General features: G+C 41.6%; 1 protein-coding gene across 2 annotated transcripts in view; it reads left to right on the top strand.

Annotated features, from left to right (window-relative positions):
- FMN1 (formin 1) overlaps positions 1-24,817 on the top strand; it is a 184,225-nt gene that overhangs the window by 10,783 nt on the left and 148,625 nt on the right. For both annotated transcript variants that reach the window (XR_012717260.1, XM_075282961.1), the window contains exon 2: positions 12,759-14,605. Coding sequence is in view for 1 of the 2 variants with exons in the window: in XM_075282961.1 (XP_075139062.1) it covers positions 12,877-14,605 (1,729 nt within the window). In the remaining variant the exon portion in view is untranslated. The remainder of the gene's footprint in view (positions 1-12,758; positions 14,606-24,817) is intronic.

Genomic DNA, 24,817 nt, shown 5'->3' with positions numbered 1-24,817 from the left:
ATATGGTGCATGTGTGGTATTGCATATTCTACTGAATTCCCCACCACCCCCTTGTAACACTTAGAAATAAAGAGCAAAATCCTCCTCAATATGAGACATAAAGTTCACTTTTGCAAGTGGATGAACAGTTTATTGTCCATTTAGTGTTAAGACGTCTTGATCAGTGAATACTTGGTGACAAAATGAGAGAACACAATATGGAAAGTACTAGTTGTAGGAAAAATGGCAACAAATGACTTCCCACTGTCCTATCTACGATCACTTTAATGACACAACTAGCAGACAATACACATTTAAAGCACATGTCCATTTCTGTTCCAATGGAGGATGTTCATTAACCCATTTATACCAGCCTTTACTACAGTGGGAGGGAATTTATTAACTCAGTCTTAACAGATTTCCCTTATGCATGTAAAATAAAAAATAAAACTTCTTTGTAAATGGACTTCATCCCCAAAAAGCGGCCATTTTTTGTCTGCAGATCTGTGTATCTCCATGATTGTTGTCTTCAAACCTTTAACCTTACAGTGATTATTACTTTTCATTTGTAGTTTTCTACTATTGTACCTATGACCATTTACCAATAAGGCTGGGTTCACACAACCGCCACTGTCCACCCCGGGGTTTCCATCCTAAACCCTGGGGAAACTGGACAGGGGACAGCTTGCCGGTGGTCAGCTTTAAAACCTATTCATTTGAATGGGTTTTTAAAGGTGACCACCAGTGTCTCTATGTGGCCTCTCTGCCTTGGAAACATATTTTGTGACTGTGTCCATGCAAAAAAAAAAAAAACGGTTTTCAGGTGGAGAGGCCGAATACGGTCACCGGCGGTGACCTTTAAAAACCCATTCAAATGAATAGGTTTTAAAGCTGACCGCCGGCAAGCTTTTCCCTATCCAGTTTTCCCAGGGTTTAGGATGGAAACTCAGGGTGTACAGTGGAGATAGTGTGAATGCCCCCTAAACAATAAGATTTACACTTGTGGTAATCTATGATTTTATGTAGACTACTGACCTTCTGTAAGTACATATACCCTGCTGGTAAGCATGTGATATATTCAGCATTAATTCTGGATTACATGTAATTCAGCTGAAGGGAATGAAAGGAATTAATCATATGTGTCTGTGTAATGCCCATCTGTCAAACCCCTATTCATGGCTGATTTTAATATATATATATATATATATATATATATATATATATATATATATATATATATATATATATATATATATATAGAGACTCACACACACTGCCTGGCATTTCCTGCCTCAACCTGCCTGCACACTCCTTACTGTCACCTCAGGAGTAGCCCTCACTCTACTCACTCACATTTACATATAGCTTTCCACTATACATACACAATACAACACATCACATTGTAATTACATGTATCTCCTATCACTGCTATATACAGTGCCTGATACATATATACTCCTGTACACAGGCTGTATATACTATATATTACATGTATTACCTATCACTGCTATATACAGTACCTGATACATATATACTCCTGTACACAAACTGTATATACTATATATTACATGTATCTCTTATCACTGCTATATACAGTGCCTGATACATATATACTCCTGTACACAGGCTGTATATACTATATATTACATGTATTACCTATCACTGCTATATACAGTGCCTGATACATATATACTCCTGTACACAGGCTGTATATACTATATAATTACATGTATCTCCTATCACTGCTATATACAGTACCTGATACATATATACTCCTGTACACAGGCTGTATAACACATCACATTGTCTGTATCACAACATACACAATATAACACATCAAATCACATTTGCTAGCCCACCAAACTTTTTAAAGCACTTTTACAGTTTCACACGTCTGTGTCCGCCCAATTCTCAAATCACCGCAGACGAAGTCGCGGGTAAAAGCTAGTATATATATATATATATATATATATATATATATATATATATATATATATATATATATATAACCATGGTCATCCCTGTAACTATAATAAGTTATGAATATGATATGGTAATTTCCTTGTATTTCTCTATGCATTACTGTAATAAGTGAAGTAGAAAAAAATGTAGATTCTTTGGAAAAATATGTGGCTGTTTATGTGAAAAGGGCCCACATTGTCGATATGGAGTTCTTGGTATCATTGTAACGGTTATGGTGTAACATTGTCCGAAACAGCAAAAAAAAATTTTATTGAAAGCACAATTGACATATTTTTAAATAAAATTTTTGCATAAAACAAAATTGTGATTTTTTTTTTTTACCCAAATATGTTTTGGACTATTTTCTCTATAATTAGTATCGACGATCTGGGCCCTTTTCACGTAAACAGCCACATATAAGCCAGCTATCATACAGTTGCAATGTTTTCTCTGCTTCCTTTTTGAGGACTAGCACTGTAGGAAGAGATGTGGTGGCAAACACAGATGTCATTTCACAAGTTCACAGTCATGCTCCAACTAGACTCCACTTATACTGGTAAAGTGTAGAAAAAGAGAAGCTGTAAATGATACATTCGGCTTACGCTGTGTTCACACCAGCGTTCTGCACTCCGTTCTCAGGTTTCCGTCTTCTGCATGCAGAAGACGGAAAGCTATCATGCCGTGAGCGCCGGTGAGCGTTTTATGCTCTCCGTGGCAAAACCGTTTTTTTTTAAAAACCGGACTCAGAGTACTCCCCAGCGCTCACGGCCGGACACTTTTCAAACCCATTCAAATTAAAGGGTTTGAAAAGATGCCGGCAGGTTTCCGTCTCCTGCTCTGTTTTGTGCAGGAAACGCAAACCTGCAGAACGGAGTCCCGGGCGCAGATGTGAACGAGCCCTAAAAGAAAACTACCGTATATACTCGAGTATAAGCCGACCCGAATATAAGCCGACCCCCCCTAATTTTAGCACAAAAAACTGGGAAAACTTATTGACTCGAGTATAAGCCGAGGGGGAAATGCAGCAGCTACTGGAAAATTTCAAAAATTAAAATGGTTGGAGTTTTTGGGTGCAGTAGTTGCTGGGGAAGGGGAGGGGGTGTTTTGGTTGTCTGTCTGCCCCTTCCCTGAGCTTGAGGACTGTGTTTTTTCTTCCCCCCACTTGGAATTCAGCCTGGCTGAATATAGGGTATCTGCAGTGCTCCTACTAACCCCTTCCCAACGGAAGAGGAGCACTGCAGATCCCCTATATTCAGTAGACCGGGCACTTTCAGGCACAGGGATACCTAATGTGTTTCACAGTCATTTTCTACTTTTATGTGTATTCTAAGGAAAGGAATGATTTAGAACTTTTTTTACTTTGATTTAGAACTATTTTTTTTTTTTTTTTTTAAATCTTTTTTTTTTCTTTTGCACTACTTTATGGGAGATTCTTTACATTACTATTGTGGCTGGTCATAGACCCCCCCCCCCCCCCTTAAAAAAAAAAAATTTTTTTTTTTTTTTTTTTTTTTGCTGACTCGAGTATAAGCCGAGGGGGGCTTTTACAGCACAAAAACTGGGCTGAAAAATTCGGCTTGTACTCGAGTATATACGGTAATATTTTCCTTTGGTTTGTCGTTATGTAACGTTAAACTGATAAGGATGGGGCTTCATGAGATCTGTCATGGAGATTACTGTACAACTGATAGCCCCATGAGCCCCTGCTACTATAGAAGCACATGTCTACAGTGTTAACAGAATATGTTCTCAGAGAATTACTTATTATTTAGGTTAAACATATTTTCTAAGTGTTTTTATTTCCATGTCATATTCTATATTCAAAAACTGCCTATATCTTGTATTTTTCACTCTGGCAATTGAATAAGAGAAATAATATAGGTGACTATATAAGAAATATTCTAATATATTTTATCGGAGAGAGTTACATCTTTCTGTTCCTTCTGGTGAACTATGTTTCATTATGAAAATGCTATATCTGATTTAAGAATGACTGACTGCAGGTCACATGACTCAGATTACATAAATCTATGGAAAGGGGATGGGGACAAGTGAGCTGGATATGCCCGAGATAAGAGGAAAGTCAAGTATAGACATATTGGAGTTAAATAGAAATGCTCTATCACAACCAATACATCTTTACACACAGGTACTTCTCTATGCCGTGCATGATCCCGGGGTTAAGAAAGCTGGCTATAGGGTAGATTATCCTGTACTTGCTGTATGGCAGCTAGTTTCCATCTCCTGCCCAACAGAGGGAAATGTAAACTGCAGTTAGCCTAATGATTTCTCCTTTTGTTGGATCTAAGGCCCTACGGGACGATCCACAGTGCTAAAGCGCTGCGGGAATACATCACAGTTCTTCCCGCAGTGCTTTAAACAGAAAGTTCACAGAGTTTTCCTCTGCGGACTGTCTGTTACCATTATATATAATGGAAAGCCATTTGCATTTCTGTAGATATAATTGACATGCTGCGATTTCCAAAACTGCGTCGGTTTTGGAAATCTCAGCACGTCCACGCTGCGGTTTTTACGGCTAAGAGGGCATGGAATTCACATGAATCCCATCCACTTTGCGATTACTGTAAAATGCCGCAATTTTTCCCACATCATTTCCACCGCAGGCAAATCGAGCATTCGAGCAAATCGAGTGGGGCCCTGGACTTAAAGACTACCGGCTAACTTTTCAGCAGTTACCTAATAATCGTTACAGGCAGGAATATACTTGCAGGCAACACCTATGTATAGCTGACATAGGATCATCCACAATAAGTGATGGTCACACCTCACCTTCTCCCCTCTATTACACCTACTCTATGACACCCCACAATGAACTAGAATAAAATTAAATGGATAAAAAACAATTAATATATGCAACTGGTTTAATTAATAAAAAATGCCACTAAAATGATACTTTCCACTAAATTCTGGGCATGTAACATGCAGTTTATCCTCTATCCATAGAATAGAGAGTAAGTTACTGATTAGTAGTGGTTTATCTGCTGGGACTTTCATGGATCATGAGAATAGCGGGGGTGCGTTGCACCCCAGTCTAAGTGGAGCGGCAGGTTGCACAGACATGCTGCCTCTCCAATCATCTCTATGGCACTGCCAAGCATAGCCAAATGCTATACTCAGGCGATCTCCCATAGAAATGAATTAAGTACCAGGAAACTTTCATGACGCTGCTCCATTCAGATACGGATGCAAGGCACCCCTGGCTCTTCTAATCTCTGGAGTTCTCAGCTGTCGGACCTTCACCAATCTGCAATTTATCTAAGAATATTTTTATAGAAGATAAGCTGTACTTTGTTTCCTTTATATATACATCATTTTGCTTGGGTAAACTTAGTATTTTATATTATACTGTAACATTAGGCTAAAGCTAACTATTCTACAACTATATTTGCTTATTTAGAATAAGCTTAGACACTGACGCATAACCTGGCTGGGCTTCTCCTGCAATAGGATGGTAAAAATGCTAAATATTAGAAGACATGGAAAGAAATAGCCAAAGTTCTCAGTACCGGAACTGGTTGGTGTTAATGTCCTTATAGTTGTTTTCATCTCTTGGTTCAGTAATTCCTACTTTGTGACCAGATTTCTTATAATTGGATGACTTTTTTTGTGGGAAAGAGAAAGTCTGTCTTTGTTTGGTAGACTTTGTTCTTAGAAACATATTAAGCTTCGCTGATCAGAATAGAAGCAGATTAATCTACAAAGCGATGAATAATTAATGTGGAATTAGAAGGAGTGACTGCAAAGTTATTGTTCTGGGCTGAGTGGTTATTTTAGGTGACAAAACTTTTTATTGCTTGGGTATTGTGTTAATGTGATAAGATTTGCAAGGAATTTGTATGTTCTCCTTCTGTTTACATGGGTCTGCTCCATGTATTCTGGTTTCTTCTCACACTTCAAAGACATAGCAATGGGTAAGCTAAATAAATACATTACTCTGGAGGGAATCAGAGGTTATGAGTAGTAGCTGTACGCCATAAACACTCAACTGACTCTTCCAGCCCAATTCCCATATTGGGCAGTGTTGAGAGGCCTTGCGATGTACATGATGATGATGATGGTGGTATCTGGGACGCTTCCAGTTCAAGAGGGGTCCTCTCTTTTCAACCAGTGATGGTTTTTGGAAGGGCCCTGGTGGTGAGCAGAAGAGTGACTCAGGAGGTAGCTGTGACGTTGAACCAATTATGTAACTTTGCTGAAGTAACAAGGTACCAATGTAGCTTCCACTGTGGGTGCAAAATGTAAAATAAAAACACTTCAAACACCAATATTAGGCCCCTTACAGACGCCGTGGGCAAGTTCAGTGCTATCAAGGATATCCTGGATGCTGCAACTTCTGCCCCCTTGTCATTGGACAGAGACATTTAGAACTCTGCTGCTTTTTCCTGATCTATATAGTCATAGATTCATCTGAAGAAAAACATAACATACTGAAGAGGTGTATATGAAAGAGGACCAAGGGCTGGGCCCACAGGTTCAGCAGGTACACCATGCCACACAGACACACACAGGACAAAGTTTACTGAATAAATTAATGAGGAGAAATCTGGGAAAATATGCAACAAGGTATAACAGAGAAGAAATACAAGATAATATAGACTAGATTATTGCAGCAAACTAACACTATACTCCTAGTACCCACAGTTACTTAACAGGTGACAGATACAAGTCCTTTAAGAACACGGTTCTCCTGGATCGGTCCCTCGTTGGAGTGCACCCTAAGTATTGCGCAATACTATTTGTAATCCTCAGGAAGATGCTGTCTTTACTTAAGAGTACAGTTATATACTTTGCTCCAGCTCTCCACTTAACAGACAGGCCAATTTCTCTGATGATAAGGTGTCTGCATAAGAGTCCCTTATGTATCACCATGTGGAACACGTAGACGCGGCCAAGCTGTACTTACAAGTCCTTCAGGCCTTTCTTTCATGTGGTCTCGACATTCGGAGCTCCAGGGATGTCCAGACTCAGTCCACAGCCAGCATGTCGGCTTCCAGGGTGGGGGAAGCCGCGACCGTGACATCGTGGCAGGCAGATTTTGACCATATTCTGACTTGGCTCCCCGAGTCAAAATATGGTCAAAATCCGCCCCATCGCCCCCCGTGTGAACGAGCCCTAAGGGATGATGCAATTGCCTATCTCCAGTGCAATGCATCAAAACTGCAATCCCAGCACACTGCCAGGCTTGTAGGAGTCCAAAATGTCTCAGTAATTACCCCTAATCAGACTTTGCAACTTAGAACAATATTTACATTCTCAAGAATTAATTGCATTAATTCCCTATGGGCATTTATCAATTTGCTGCCACCTACTGACCAAAGTTAGTTAGTGATGGTTTACTACACCCCCCCCCCCCCTTATATATACATAAAAGTAATGCGTTAGACATTTACTCCTACCCTCAATTTACTTTTTGCTAAGACAGTCTCCCTTAGGCCTAGTTCACACAAGGCAAGGGGGGTAGGGGGGGGGGCGTATTTTGGTCCTGATATTGATGTGGGAAGCCGCGTCAGAATAAGACCAAAATACACCTGCCGCGACAGTCGCAGTTTCCCGCTCCGGAGTAGGCCCAAATTAATGGGCCTAGTCCTGGGGGTACTGTCACGAGGTGGGACGCCGTGGCTGAATCTGACTGAAGAAAGGGCAGCTCCTTTCTTTTTTTTTCCGTGAGCAGCAACATGCCACTCAAGAAAAAAAGTAAGCTAGCTGTCTACATAGACCTCTATTGTGAGGGGGCGGATCATTCAGCGCCAAAATCCACCCCCTCTTGCCCCGTGTGAACAAGCCCTAAGGAGACACAGAGCCCCTTCTAACTTTCTTTCAAAAGGAAGAAAATTCTCACTATTGCCTACCTATTGGAGAAGGGAGTCCTGTACACGAATCTCTGACCTTTTTACGCTGACACAACATGTAGTAAAATACTGTGGGGGGAAAATGCAATCCGAAAGATGCTTGATGCAGATAAAACTTTCATGCTGCATTTTTTAAATTTGCTGTGGTTTTTTTTTTTTTTTTTTTTTTTTTTTTTAAAGCTGCAGTTTCACAATGGCCCCCCCCCCAAAAAGGCGTTTCTACAATGTGTGACCTCAGCCTTATTGAGTCTTTTAACACAAATGGGCATATAAACCAAGTGAGCCATCCATCTCTAGACACCTGTTTCTGAATACTTTCCCTTCGTTTAGCTGGATGTGATGCCCTTGATGCAGCTCTGACGGTGGTGGGTTAGCTACCATCAATAGGTGGCACTAGCGAGCCAGTTTTCTTTTGAAATAGTAACACATTTTTGTGAACCTAGAAGGGAAAAATTGGAGTTCAGAGGCAGTGAGAGAAGAAAGAGAACAGACATTACAAGGAATGACCACTTTGTATTACAGGGAATGACCACTGCACGTGTAGGCAGCATAAAAATAAGATCCGCATTATTGGATCCACCAAAAAGATGAACAGACTCTTATCTAATGTATCATTTCAATACAAACGTGTGTTTGGATTTTTTTTTTTTTTTCTGCGTAGTTTATTCTGGCAAATACTATTTACAATCCAGTCCAGCTAAGGCCAAAAAAACCTTTTGACTTGAAAGTTTTAAGTGGCATGTCCATTAACTATAAAACTCAGCTGTATGGTACGCTGAGACTAAGGGCTTGTTCACATCTGCGCCCGGTCTCCGTTCTGCAGATTTCCGTTTCCTGCACAAAACAGAGGCAGAATAAGGAAACCTGCAGGACTCTTTCATACCCATTCATTTGAATGGGTTTGAAAGATGTCCGGCCGTGAGCGGCAGTGAGCATTTTATGCTCTCCGCTGTGAAACCGTGTTTTTTTTTTTGTTTTTTTTTAAATCGGACACAGAGTCGGACATGCAGTACTCTGTGTCCGGTTTTAAAAAAAAAAAAAACGGTTTCGCGGCGGAGAGCATAAAACGCTCACTGCCGCTCGCGGCCGTACCCGCTCTGACAGCTTTCCGTCTTCTGCCGGCAGAAGACGGAAAGCTGAGAACGGAGACCCGAACGCTAGTGTGAACCCAGCGTAAGGCCACAAGCAGACGACCATGTTCATGTGCAGATCCGAATGTCATCCATAGAATAGATGAGACTGAGCTGCAAACTTTGACAATGATGGGTCCTGATCCATATGTCTTTTTTTTTCTATTTCACTAACATGGATCCGTAAAAAAATATGGTAGTATACATGGGGCCATATAAATGAATGGGTCTGTATAATGTCAGTAATGAGCGATCCGTAATAATGGATATTATGGAAAGAGCCTTGTGTGCCTGAAGCCTGAATGATATTGGTGGAGATCTGTATGCATTGATGTTGAGATACTATAAATGCCCAGAAAGATGATGATGATATACTGTACCTCTTATACAGTCCTATGAAAAAGTTTGGGCACCCCTATTAATCTTAATCATTTTTAGTTCTAAATATTTTGGTATTTGCAACAGCCATTTCAGTTTGATATATCTAATAACTGATGGACACAGTAATATTTCAGGATTGAAATGAGGTTTATTGTACTAACAGAAAATGTGCAATATGCATTAAACCAAAATTTGACCGGTGCAAAAGTATGGGCACCTCAACAGGAAAGTGACATTAATATTTAGTAGATCCTCCTTTTGCAAAGATAACAGCCTCTAGTCGCTTCATGTAGCTTTTAATCAGTTCCTGGATAAAGGTATTTTGGACAAACAATTCAAGTTCAGTTAAGTTAGATGGTCGCTGAGCATGGACAGCCCGCTTCAAATCATCCCACAGATGTTCAATGATATTCAGGTCTGGGGACTGGGATGGCCATTCCAGAACATTGTAATTGTTCCTCTGCATGAATGCCTGAGGATTTGGAGCAGTGTTTTGGATCATTGTCTTGCTGAAATATCCATCCCCGGCGTAACTTCAAATTCGTCACTGATTCTTGAACATTATTCTCAAGAATCTGCTGATACTGAGTGGAATCCATGCGACTCTCAACTTTAACAAGATTCCCGATGCCGGCATTGGCCACACAGCCCCAAAGCATGATGGAACCTCCACCAAATTTTACAGTGGGTAGCATGTGTTTTTCTTGGAATGCTGTTTCTTTTTGGACGCCATGCATAACGCCTTTTTTTTTATAACCAAACAACTCAATTTTTGTTTCCAAAATGAAGCTGCCTTGTCCAAATGTGCTTTTTCATACCTCAGGCAACTCTATTTGTACGTGCAGAAACGGCTTCTTTCTCATCACTCTCCCATACAGCTTCTCCTTGTGCAAAGTGCGCTGTATAGTTGACCGATGCACAGTGACACCATCTGCAGCAAGATGATGCTGCAGCTCTTTGGAGGTGGTCTGTGGATTGTCCTTGACTGTTCTCACCATTCTTCTTCTCTGCCTTTCTGATATTTTTCTTGGCCTGCCACTTCTGGGCTTAACAAGAACTGTCCCTGTGGTCTTCTATTTCCTTACTATGTTCCTCACAGTGGAAACTGACAGGTTAAATCTCTGAGACAACGTTTTGTATCCTTCCCCTGAACAACTATGTTGAACAATCTTTGTTTTCAGATCATTTGAGAGCGGGCTGTCCATGTTCGGCGACCATCAAACTTAACTGAACTTGAATTGTTTTGTAGAAAGAAATGGTCCAAAATACCTTCATCCAGGATCCAGGAACTGATTAAAAGCTACAGGAAGCGACTAGAGGCTGTTATCTTTGCAAAAGGAGGATGTACTAAATATTAATGTCACTTTTCTGTTGAGGTGCCCATATTTTTGCACCGGGCAAATTTTGGTTTAATGCATATTGCGCATTTTCTGTTAGTACAATAAACCTCATTTCAATCCTGAAATATTACTGTGTCCATCAGTTATTAGATATAGCAAACTGAAATGGCTGTTGCAAACACCAAAATATTTAGAACTAAAAATGATTAAGATTAATAGGGGTGCCCAAACTTTTTCATAGGACTGTATAAGTAAACCTTTACTCCAGCCATTACTCCAGTGATGGAGTGCATAGGTGTTAAATGACTGGAATAACTGGAATACCCCTTTAAGTCTGGGCTACTCTTCTATCTATTCATTGCAAAGCTGAAGGATCTCCATGCCAAGAGCCGCAAATGACAGCTTGGCTATGGTCGTGCAGGGTATTTTCCCATCACCCAGTGATCTTAAAGTTAAATTCTTTATGATGTTCTTTTGGCTACAGATTTCTGAGTATTGAATAAGATATTGTATAAGGACCCCCCGTCAAAGCAAGTATTATACTGTGTAGTGCTGATGTAGTGCTAGGCTATTCAGTATTCATCTAATTGGACTCCGACTATAATAGTCATTGTATTCATCAACACCTTCACCGCTGTGGTTCTGATATATGGCAAGCTAGACGTGGGCAACCTGCTGCGTCAGATTGTGCCTTAGTTGCCAGTGTCTTGGCAGAGAAGGGTAGCAGGAGACTAATATATTTAACTTCTTCTGGGCGTTCTGTCGGTCTGCAGAGAATCAAATCAAGACATTCACCAGAGTCTTGACAGAAGCCATTAATGTGATTACTGGCCAAGGTACATTTTATTTGTGGGGCTTTAATGTAATTTGAGTTTAGGGGATAGGTCTGCCAAAGCTTAATGTCCCCTCTGTCTGAGGAATACACCACCCACAACAAGGCAGTGTCCTCATTTCATCCTGATTTCAATGTAATGATGTAGGTCCCTGTTCTGTAAATGTATTTCTGCTCCTCAGTGCGCCGTCTCACCCTAGAGGTGGAATGATAGTCATTATGAATTACTGTCAGTTCTTACAGACACCCCACCCAATGTAGATAGATCTGCTGGCTCCTTTATGTGGTGGCTACCTTGCTCCTGATCACTTATTGCTAAGCAGCAGGATGAGACGCTGGCTTAATTTCCTCTAGTACTCCGTCCACTTGTCAGGAATGGTGAGTCAGGATGTGTTGTGCGGTGCTCGGTTTGCTTTTTTAATGTGATTTATCGATTAGATCTGGAAGGGTTAATATTTAAAGCGCTTATTTGCTAACCAGTATCATGTGTGTCCTCTGGTTATTTGCTTGTGCCTTGAATTTTATCCTGTGTCTATGTTAAGATGTAGTTGAGCTGAGTTTGTCATTTTGTACAAATCATAACAATGTATCATCTTTTATTACTATTATTATTATTAATAATAATAATAATAATAATAATATTTGGACTGCGCTTTAAGGGTTTACCCTACTGTATTATATTAACATAGAGTTTGCACCATATTGCAATCTGCAAAGCGAGAGACCGTTTTATCTCAGCTGCATCTGTATGAATGAACATAGATGGCTATGTATATACTTTTTTTTTTTTTTTTTTGTAATATAGACTTTACTCACAATGATAGCTTAAATTTATTAAATAGTAATATTCTGTTTTATAATCCTGACATCTCTATATAAATCTAGGTCTTTAATTTTATTTCACTCATATTTATTTCATTGCATATTGATGCCTTATAAGTGTATTAATAATATTACTATATTTTTATTCATGTTTATTATATATTTTTATTTGCATATGGAATGTTAATAAGGAAATGCTGCAGATGCTTGTTATATATAATTCGACTATAATGTGGGAATTTTTATTTGGCAATATTTTAGTGTGCAATTCCAATATTTTGTTGGGGGACCGTCCTTTAGCTTTCGCCGCTGGTTCCTTTTTATTGTCATTTAGTTAAATGAGGTCCTAGGGAGTTAGGATATGGTTAATAGCACTTATGTTAAGTGACTCATTGTGGGTACTGCATCTGACACACTGTTTTTTTTTTTCTTGTTCTAACAGGATAAGTTATTGTGGACGTTGGTCAGATGATTCTCCGCCTGGATATCACATGCCATGTCATGAAGCAGAGAGAACACTGACAATATTATTTAAATTTTGGAATAATTAGAGGCGTATAATGGAGAGCAATAACTCCATCCTCCAATTGCACCAACCCATTATGGAGCTCTGTTACGTCAGCTTCTATCTTCCTCGGGGTAATGTCAGGGGATTCTCATACAAATGCTGTGTAACTCGAGACAAGGCTGGAGCATGCTTCGATAACTGTTTTCAAGTCAGGGAGGAGACAGAGCATGCACAGCACAGGGATCCACCTTATGGAAGCTTTACCGAGGCCTTAAGGAAAACTAGCACACGGGACCTGCTCACGGAGCTGTACAAGCTCACTGCTGCTAAGGATAGATTGCTGTTCGAGCTCCTCAACACATCCCAGTCCCCCAGATCTAAAATGGGTAATCAGGATGGTAAATTTCAGGACCTGGCTGGAGCATCTTCGTTTCTGGATGAATCCTCCATCCCATTTGATTTCCAAGAGTCATTGACTGCTTCAGTAGAAAAGAAGGCTCTCTCATCAAAGGGGAAAAAAGGAAGAAGGTTTAGCCGAAGAAAAGAAAGCATAGAGGATTTTGTAAACAAAAAAATTAAGTGGAAAGGCGCTCCCGAAACGGGTAGTAGAGAGAAGACCCCATCAATCAAGGTTTCTTTGGCAGGATCATCAGATAACTTTCTACGTCCAAGACTAAAGTCGGTGGAGAACAAGGATGCTTATGTTTCTGGGCTTTCTGCAAAAAACTCTCATGGTAGACCCAGCGAGAGTTCAGGGATTCTTGGCTCTGGGTCAACAGCTGGCAGTTCACAATCTTTGTATGACAATGATGTGTTTGGTGACTACCCTTATGTTCCTAAAAATGGTAGCCCTATGGGGGACCTTCAAGATGTTCTCAGGATGGTGCAGGACCAACAGAAGGATATTGCCGCTCACAGTGACTTATTAAACAGAGGCAACCTGGAATACATTGACAGTGACCAATCCTATATGGAGAGAGATGTTAAGACTGTTGTTGCCAAAGTCCAAGAATTCAGCCCTCGTGTGCAGAGAGTAGTAACTACCTATAGCTTCTCAGATGACTCTTCTAAGGAGGGCAGATGTGAAAATGTTACCACTGTCCACTCTGCTGTGTCAAATGAGTTTGTCAGTAAAGTTGATGTACTTAATCTAAATGAGACTTTTGTGAAGGACAAAGACGAAAACTCTGAGAAACCCATTCAGGTGGAAAACCTGGTTGATAAGGAGACTCTGCAATTACAGGGATTTGTTAACAAGAGCCTCCTTAGGGTTCTTAAAAGCGATAATGTGGATGAGACGGAGTATTGGTTAGGGCAGCTTGATCACAAAGGAGGACATGGTCCGGTTAAACAAGGAACTAGTTCCCAGGAACCTTTATACTTATCGACCACATCTCAATCTGCCAGCAAAGTGGAGAAACCTTTCACCATCCCCCCTGTAGACTGTCCCATGCCCCGTCATTCCTTCTCATCAAGTAGTAATGTCAATAAAGAGGTGTCTCCTGTCTCATCTCCATTTTCATCACGACTACCCAGCCCTCAGCTTCATCACCGAATTCTCCCTTTGCCTACAAAGCCTTTTGAGGATGATCCTAGATCATGGGGGAGGCCTATACGTGATTATATCAAAGAGCCATCATCATTCCCTAGACTGGGGGGTAGGACCAAAGCATCTAGCCTTACTAACCTGGGGCCTGATTCTTGCATTACAGATGATTTCAGGCAAAAGTCTAAAGGAAATGGGAAATTGCATGCCTTGCAGCTTGATCTTCCTCCTCCAGGTTAGTAGCCTTGTCTTCTACTCTTTGATTGTATAAGTTTTGCAATGCACTTTATGTAAAAACAAAATAATCCCCTCTTGAGTTGTTTAGTCACCTTAACCATGACGATGCATGACGTTATATATTATACCCTAGATGATCCATTTTATTGCCTGGTTGTTGATAACTTTTCACTATTAATTATAATATCCTACTAGAATCAAGTTATATCACCGACTAATAATTCTTGAAATCTCTAGGTCTGTAGTCACACCCTTTATACTAAACCAAATGTCTTTATGCATTGATCACATAACAAGCAAGTCAAAAGTAATATTCTAAGAAAAATTAATGTTCTTGATGGATTTTCCTTTATCCCTAAAAATCCTATTCTGTAAGATCCTGGTAAATGTTTGGCCGAAACCCATGTTCTGTTTTCACAATTGTTAATGTTTTCTACAAACCTTTCATTGAGTAACTCTTGAAACATGTGATCGAGTTCACAGCCATTTAGTGAAGGGTGACTAAAAGATGGTAATGAGAATAAGCAGTCAAGTGTAAGGGTTTTATTCAACGCATGGATCTACAAAGCCGAATTCCCATTCCAGGATTGTATGTATATATAAATAAAATGTCTGCAGAGCCCCTGAGGTTTGGCTCGGTGTAAACACTGCAGCATACTGTATGGCTTGCTAGGCTCTATACAGCAAAGCTAAGCCAGGATTTTGGACTGTAATGAACTTGCAATAAAACTGAAGCTTAGAGCTGGGGTAGGTTTCCTTATGGGGAAGAGATCTACAGGTTAGTAAATGTTTTTATCATGGTAAACCTTCAGCTTTAGCACATGGGAAAAGCGACCATGTTAAGGTCACAGGCGAGAGGTTAACTGTGTGACTGGTTTGTGTCCAACTGATAGCAGTGATGGCAATAGCAAGAAATGGGGGTCTTGTGTACCCTGTATGGATGCCAAGTACTATCTCTTTTGGAATGACAAAGTGGCATTGAGCATGGATGACATGTCTCTCCAATTATAAGAGACACACAGGACTCCCATTCTTGTGATCACAGGCGTAACTTGATGCTCCTAGGTTCCAGTGCGAAATCTGTATTCAGCCCCCTTAATGGACCAGAGCCAGGTTGCAACTATTACCACTGCACCCCCTAAATCTATGCCCCTTCTTGTGGTTAGAGGGGACCCAAAGGTTGGACCCCCACGAATAGTGGAGTTATCCTCTAGCTTGTGGATAACTGGAATAATAACAGAAGGATTTAGTCATTGGAGGGAAGATCTGTCATTTTGAGAAAAGTAAAGACTGGCTTTGTAGTTAAAAGGAATGAATCCCTTCTGTACCAGGCCATTTTGTGGTCCAGGATCAGACACATCTGGTTTTTTGTATGTTCTGTTTTGAGAGCTGTTTTTTTTTTTAAATTTAATAGCACAAAGTGCTACTAAAAAGGCCAGGGCCCCACGGGCCGGAAACACCGCAGGCAAAATCGCAGAGTTTACAGTACTTGCAAAGTGGATGGGATTCATGCGAATCCCATGCCCACTTTAGAGAAAAAATCGCAGCGCGATCACGCAGAGATTTCCAAAACAGTCACGGTTTTGAAAATTGCAGCATGTCAATTGTATCTACAGAAATGCCGGCGGCTTTCCCATAGATATAATTGTAACAGAAAGTCCGTGGAGGAAAACTCCGCAAACTTTCTGTTCAAAGTGCTGCGGGAAGAACCGCAATGCGTTTACGCCGTGGTTGTTCCCGCAGCGTTTTAGTGTGGCGGTTCCGGCCCATGGGGCCTTAGCCTAAAGCAGATTTTCCTCTTTGTTATGGTAATTTTTCTTTTTTATGGTGTCCTTCGGTTGTGGTGCTAAAACCTGTAATAAGGGTGTATTATTGACATATTAGTTTATTTAGTTTTTTAATTGTAACAGCCTCTGATCCCTGAGGATCATGTGATCGCTTTTCAGAGGGGAGCCCCATCATGGCGGCGCCCATAGCTGTGTATACAACGCTCATCAAGAGGTATGTACACACTGATCAGGAAGGTGGGGATGGTAATAAGCCTTTCCTTCCTTTTCTATGGGGGGAAAAAAAATGCAGTCCATTTCCAAAAGGTTTAATCCTAGCAGGCTTCGGGCCTATACTGCTAGAGCAGGCTTTGGGCCTATATGGTAATATACCAGACCACGTGACGTCTGGGCATTACCATATAGGCCCGAAGCCTGCTAGGATTAACATCGGATCCCAGAGAGGTAAGTAACATTGTTTTATTATGTTCCCTCACCTCCCCTGGGGCTCCGATTATTATACTTGGGGGTCTATAGTGAGTGCCTCCGTGTGGCTCTGGTAGAGAATTTTTCCCTTAATACCCCCACTATGTCGGACCCTCATGTTTTTTGGAATGCTCATAAAGCTTATATGCGAGGGATTCTCATCCAGGCCTATGCAACAGTGAAAAAAGAGAGGTCTAGGGATATTGGCGCAATGCTTAACTCCTTGTCTTCTCTCTCCACGATCAATAAACTTATTCCCACCCCTTCTGTCTCCGCGGAGATTAGACAGTGTCAACTCCGCTTGCAGAAACTTTTGACCTGTCAGTAGGATTTGGCTTTCAGGCACTTTCAGTGTCAGGCTTATGTCCACAACAATAGGGCTAGCGCCTTTTTAGCCAGGAAAATTAAGCAATCCCAAACTAAATCTCGAATTACCTACCTTGAAGATGATCAGGGTAATAAGATTGTTGACCCCCACCTCATCGCGGATCAGTTCCGTTTGTACTACAAGTCTTTATACAACCTTAAGGAGGATTATCAGACATACCAGCCCACTAAAGATGAAATTGATCGGTTTTTAGACTCGGTGTCCCTTCCCCGTCGCTCTCCTGACCAGTCTAAATCTTTGGCCATAGCCTCGTTGAAGTCGTTAAAATCCCCCGGCCCTGATGGTTTCTCAGGGATTTACTATAAAAAGTTCATAGACGTTCTGTCGCCTCAACTTCTGGGGGTTTTCAGGAGGGCGGCGGAGGAACAATGCTATCTGGATGAGATGTTGTCCGCTACCGTAGTAACTCTCCCGAAACCGGGTAGGCCTCTCACCTTCCGGCTAATTTTAGGCCTATCTCACTTTTGAATATTGATGTTAAGTTGTATGCTAAATGCCTCCTTCCCCAGCTGATCAAGCCTGACCAGATGGGATTTGTGCTTGGCAGGCAGGCCCTGGATGGCACACGGAGGTTTATAGACCTCATCCAGAAAGCTGAAAAAGACGGTGTACCTTCCTTGCTCTTGGCCCTGGATGCCGAAAAGGCTTTCGACAGGTTCCACTGGAGCTACCTTGATAGCCTCTTGGATAAATTTGGAGTGGGCCCTGTCTTTAAGTCTGCTATATTAGCTCTTTATTCCCATTCTTCGGCTTGTGTGCCTTCCTCGGGCTTCTTGTCAGATGCCTTCCGGATTTCGAATGCGGCCTGTCAGGGCTGTCCTTTGTATCCCATTATATTTGCTTTGTATCCCATTATATATCTCGCGCTGTGCTGTGAGAGCGTTCCTGCCGGCTCTCACAGCACAGCGCGATTGGCTGTGCTGTGAAGAAGGACGTCTCTGACTGTCAGAAACGCCCTTCTGACCATAGAAGAGCTACGGTACCAGACCGTAAGCTCTTCACACTGGGCCCAGATCGGGAAAGCCGACAGTGCGCTGAACTCAGCGCACTGTCAGCTTTCCGGCAGTATATAGAACTGCCTGTGGGCAAAATGGTGAAAGGTCCTGTTTAAGTGCAGCTACTGCTGCTCTTGAGAATTTTGGCAGGATCTCCTATTTATAGAGTTAACCCTTCCAAGTCCCAAATCTTACCTATTGTAATCCCGCCTTTGAAACGAGATCTCAGTATCAAATCCCCCTATCAATGGAATGACTCTCGTATTCCTTACCTTGGCATCTCTCTGACGGCTCCAAGCTTCCTCAACTTCAAAATATACTTTCTAACTTCATATGGGAAGGCAAGAAATTTAGAGTCCGACTTAGTGATGACCAGACCTTGGACCAGTGGGGGGAGCAGGTGTACCTGATGTTAGGAAGTACTGCATGGCGTCTATCCTTGATCAACTTAAGGTTGGATGGGATGAGACCTCTAAGTGGCGCTGGGCGGAGATTGAGGAGAGTTTGTTGGACGCCCCGCTTTTGAGTATTCTACACTCTAAAGATCTGGGCCCCACTACTGTATATTATCATTTGTTGAGTATTAAGGCCTCCACAGTTGCATGGCGATATCTCTTGTCCACTACTTCTTTGGAAGATTTATCTCCTTTGTCCAAACTGCCGTTGCTGTATGTGACCACATTCCTTCCTCAGTTGAGACTTCGTAGCTGGGTGTCTAGGAGCCTCTATAAGATTGCCCAATTGTTTTCTGAAGATGGACTTAAATCATTCTCTATGCTAGAAGATGAATTTAATCTCTCCAAAACTGATTTTTTTCAAATTCCTAAAATTGCGTCCCCTTTTTCAGGCCCATGAACCCTTGAGATTAGTCTTTCCCAGACTTGCTCTAAAACTGTGGAACCGAACCTTGCCTGTTAAAGGTGGGACTTCCGTGTTTTACAGCTTTCTTTCCATTCCCTCTGAGCGGGTCAAGCCCTTTCATCTGATTCGATGGGAATCAGATCTTGCCAGACCCATTCCTCTGACAGACTGGTATGAAGCTAGTGGGTTTGTCAAAAGTGTCTCTAGGGGAGTGTTGCTCTGAGAGACGGCCTTGAAAATAATGTTGCGCTGGTACAGGACCCCTAGCCAGCTGGCGCACATAGACCCCTCTTTTGAAACTCTGCTGGAGGGGATGTGGTCACGTAGGGTCTTTTATACAACTATGGTGGGAGTGCCCTCTGGTCTTAGCCTTTTGGGTGGCTGTATTTCACTTTGTCCTCTATAGCTGGTCTTACTATACATCCCTCCCCTGGTCTAGCTCTCTGTTTCTTGGATACTTGTCTTTTCCCCTCAGGCACACAGGTTGTGTTGGGTCAGATAGTGCTGGTGGCTTGATCCATGATCGCTCGGCAGTGGAAATCCGCGCTGTCTGACCATTAGCGAACTAATTCACCATGTCGACCTAGCCTTCACTTTGCAGAGGATGATGGCTAACGGGAACCATACCTTCCCCAGCTTCCGCTCCAAATGGTCTCTCTATATGGAATCTAGGAAGACGTGCCCAGCTCCAGCCTGATCCCATGGTGCTTCCCTAATTGGTGTATGGTACAGGATGGCTCTGTTTGCTTTCTAAAATGAAACCTGGTGGCTCATGTGCATCTATCCTACGACTCTTTTACATCATACTTCGTATGCCTTTTATGGCGCTAGAATTTTATCCAGGTGTGATGTTCTGTGTATTTTGTTTTCTCTTCCTGTCTTTGGTCTCCTTACTCCCTTCCCTTCCTTGTTTCTCCCTTCCTCCCTTGTATTTCCCCCTTCCCCTACCTGCTCCTGTTCCTACCTGAACTCTCTAATATGGCCTAGATAGATGATGCCTGGGAAGCTCATGTGGTCCCTGCTCTTGGTTTTCCTGTACAATTTCTCTCTCCTTACATGGGCGAACTTCACATCCTGATTATTGTATGAAGCAATGTTCCTATGTTTGCATTGGTTTATGCATAGTTTCTCGATGTGTGTTTTTTTTTTTTCTCTTTTATATACATTGTTTCTTATACATTGTAAAATCTTTTTTTTTTTTTTTTCTCGATTTAAAAATCAAATTTAAAATAAAATAATCTAAATAGTGACATACCCAAACGGATGATATTGGGTGATAGTGCTAGAGCAAGTTCCCCTTTTTTCCACCATGGGAGATTTATTTGCATATACCTTTCCCAGAATGCTTAGCAGGGCTTGCATGGCTTACTAAATCCATGTACACTGCAAAGTGGATTGATAAAGGCAAGTACCCCTTTAGCATCTTCATTTTACAATGTGCCCTATAACTTATGCAAATGGTCATACAATTACAGAATGGTAATAAGGCACTTAAGATTCTGGGAGTTGTCTTGTCAGATCCCATATGAATGCAACAGAAAAGAATTGATTAGGTTCAAATGGCACAATACAGAGGTTTATGGTAACATAAACATAACCACAGATCATCACCCGGGAGGGGGGACACACAGACCCTTAGGGTACTGATTCTACCACCTTAAAGTCTTCCGATTCTGGCAGTGGCAACAGTCTGTATTATGCACATAGGGTAGTTGTTGAGAATGTGATTGTCATGCCACAGATCTGCACTGTTGTCCATACAGATATAGAATTGTATATGAGAAAATACACAACTGATAGTCCTATTGAATAGACCATTATAATTTGTATCCACCTGACTTCTGCACAACCCAACTGATGGTCCCAACCCCATTTATAAGGCAAGAAATCCCACTTATTAAACCTGACAGGGCACACCTGTGAAGTGAAAACCATTTCTGGTGACTACCTCTTGAAGCTCATCAAGAGAATGCCAAGAGTGTGTAAAGCAGGAATCCAAGCAAAAGGTGGCTACTTTGAAGAACCGAGACTATAAGACAGATTTTCAGTTGTTTCACACTTTTTTGTTAAGTATATAATTCCACATGTGTTACCTCATAGTTTTGATGCCTTCAGTGTGAAGCTACAATTTTCATAGTCATGAAAATACAAAAAACTTTGAATGAGAAGCTGTGACCAAACTTTTGGTCTGTACTGTACCTTTTAGGTTAGACAGATTGTGCAATTCAAAAGACAATGTCACCCTCCTAGCCAATGGGTAACATGACCTGAATATTTCCCACAATTCTCCCTACTTTTGGTGAATATTTTATAGCTAGAACTCCTTTTTTATTTTATTGCTTACTATGTAGCATTATGTATTCCCTCGAAACATTGTAGCACTTAACTGTAACACAAGATCTCTTGGTTGTCGACTTGCTGTGTTATATTACAGGACGCTGATGGATCCTGGAAGCAGTAGTCCATTGATTTGGAAAATTTTGCTAGACATTAAACACAATCCCAAGGTCAAATACACCAAAGGTCACTTTTAATGAGATCAGACTTGCAAATATGCATTATTGATATGTTATCACTGCTAATACATACTGTAGCATTTTGTAAATGAGAACTGGTATACACCATTGTATTCTACAGACATGCAGAACATATCACTAATCGAAAAATCCAAAACTTTGCAACCCCACCCCCAAAACTCTATTTTCTTCCTAGTCACCATATTATGGTCCCTGTAACTTTTTTTTTTTTTTTTAAATATATATTTTCATGCACATGGATCCATAGGGAGAGTCTTTTTTTTTTTTTTTGAATGTTAGGTGTACTTTTTAGTTATACCATTATTAAGAATGTCTGTCTATTATTTATTTTTGCTCAATTTTTATTCAAATTTTTATCAGATGTGAAACAGCGGTTTGGCAATCCCCCCCCCCCCCCCCGCTACGGCGGGGCTAGAGCGATAAAAACTGATCAAAAATTTGTATATATCAAGAAAATTATACCATATAAATTATTCTTTAGTTACTTTTTCTCTATAGCCATCCCCCCATCTTTTGCATTCAGGGGAGTGGTTTGCTTCATTGGCTGTTCGAAGACATTCACACGGAGTTTCTGTGCGCAGATTCTGGCGCGGAATTCACGTCAGCATCCGCGTGGAAATAAAACTTCCCATTGAAAACGGAACCCATTGAAATCAATGGGAGGCTTTTTTTTACGCGCGGATTCCACGCCGAAATACTCCGTGTGAATGCCCCCTTATGGTATACTACAGAGGAATATGGATCTTCTTTACTTTGTCAGAGCTAGTGACTTTAATTCACTGCTATTTCTGCAGTCAGGTCAAGCATTTTGTCCCCAATAATCCTGTTAACTACTGACTCAGCAGTACCGCTGCTGGAATACATAGTCTAGGAGATTAAGATGGAAATTAACCCTCAGGAAAAGACTTCAAATTTTTTTTTTCATGATCAGTGTATAATACCACAGAGACCTGGGGGCTATGGCAGCCAATCGGCTCCTGAGGGGCCACTATATTTACCCACCATCTGCCATACTATTTTGCCGGATGTTGGGAAGGGGTTAAAAAAATGGACACAATAACATCTGTTAGTGTCTGCTTACCGTACAGCTTTTCTCTCAGAGCTACACTGTTTCCATAACTCCCTTAAAAGTGAATGGGAGTTAGGAAACAAGATAGCTAATTGTTCTAAGCTGTTTCCATAACTCACATTCACTTCTATGGAAGTTGCAGAAACAGTGTAGGTCAAAGCTATGCTGTTTTGAGAGAACCCCACCATAGCTGACACCAGTGGCGTAACTAGGAATGGCGGGGCCCCGTGGCAAACTTTTGACATGGGGGGGGGCCCCCCCTGACCAACACAGACGCCGAAGACCTCGACCGACCTCCTCCTACGCATTTCTGCGCATTCTATTATGCCCCATAGTGGCCCCTTAACACAGTATTATCCCCCATAGGGGCCCCTGCACACAGTATTATCCACCATAGGGGCCCCTGCACACAGTATTATCCCCCATAGTGGACACCCATAAACAATTATTATACTCTGGGGTCTTTTCAGACCCCAGAGTATAATAATCGGAGACCCAGGGGGGAGAAAAACATAAAAAACTACTGTTACTTACCTGTCTCCGGCTCCTACGTGGTCTTCTCCGCTGCCTTCTCCTCTGCCGTCCTTGTTTAATGACGTTTGACATCACATGACCTGGGACGCAGGCCGGGTTCATGAGACGTCAGAAAGGACGTCAGGCAGGATCGTGGAGAGGTAAGTAACATGTTTTTTATGTTCCCTTACCTCTCCCGGTCCGCCGATCATTATACTCGGGGGTCCCATCTCTAGGATCTGCAACAATCAGACATTTAAGGCATATCCTGTGAATATGCCATGAAAGACTTTCATTGGAAAACCTCTTTAACCCCTTCCCACCGATGGCATTTTTTGATTTTCGTTTTTGACTCCCCTCCTTCTAAACCCCATAACTTTTTTATTTCTCCACTCCCAGAGCCATATGAGGTCTTAATTTTTGCGGGACAAATTTTTCTTCATGATGCTACCATTAATTATTCTATATAATGTACTGGGAAGCAGGAAAAAAATTCAGAATGGGGTGGATTTGAAGAAAAAATGCATTTCTGCGACTTTCTTACGGGCTTTGGTTTTACGGCGTTCACTGTGCAGCCAAAATGACATGTCCCCTATATTCTGTGTTTTGGTACGGTTCCAGGGATACCAAATTTATATGGTTTTATTTACATTTTGACCCCTAAAAAAATTTCCAAAACTGTGTTAAATTTTTTTTCTAAAAGTCGCCATATTCCGACGGCCGTAACTTTTTTATACGTAAGTGTACGGGGATGCATAGGGCGTGGTGTACTTTTTAGTTCTACCAGTTTCGGGAAATGTTATTGCTTTGATCACTTTTTATTCACATTTTTTTCAGAATCAAAACAGTGAAAAAACGGCGGTTTGGCACTTTCGACTATTTTTAGCGCTACAGCGTTTACCGAACAGGAAAAATATTTTTATAGATTTGTAGAGCGGGCGATTTCGGACGCGGGGATACCTATATACCATGTATATGTTTCACAGTTTTTAACTACTTTTATATGTGTTCTAGGGAAAGGGGGGTGATTTGAACTTTTAATTCTTTTTATATTTTTATATATAATATATATATATATAATAGACCCCCTAGGGGTGTTGAACCCCAGGGGGTCTCATCACTAATGCAATGCATTACAATGCTAATGCATTGCAAAAAAGCATCCTTTCTTTTGCAGGCTGCATAGACCAGCCTGCAAAAGAGAGGTTTTGCAGACAAGCCTGGGAGCCTGTACAAGGCTCCCGGCTGTCATGGCAACGGGACGTCAGCCCTGGAGCATGCTCCAGGAGCCGGCGATCCCTGCCAAAATGGCGGCGACCATCCGCCCCCGGGAAAATGGCGCCTCCGGCGCCTTTGACCGCGGTGCCGGAGGAGTTAATGCCTCCGATCGGTCCGGGGACCGATCGGAGGCATTAGAGCCGGTTGTCTACTGCTTAAAGCAGTAGACACCCGGCGGCTATGGCGGCCGCCCGGCTCCCGGGCGGTCGCCATAGTTACAGACCCGACATGCACCGTACTATTACGGCGCATGTCGGGAAGGGGTTAAAGGGATCCTGTCATTGAATACCCTTTTTTTCTGACTAACACGTAGGAAT

The sequence above is a fragment of the Leptodactylus fuscus genome, chromosome 7 (assembly GCF_031893055.1).
Source record: "Leptodactylus fuscus isolate aLepFus1 chromosome 7, aLepFus1.hap2, whole genome shotgun sequence".
NCBI classification, from domain to species: domain Eukaryota; kingdom Metazoa; phylum Chordata; class Amphibia; order Anura; family Leptodactylidae; genus Leptodactylus; species Leptodactylus fuscus.
The sequence above is the reverse complement of the archived record's forward strand: the minus strand, read 5'-3'. Positions and strand labels throughout refer to the sequence as shown.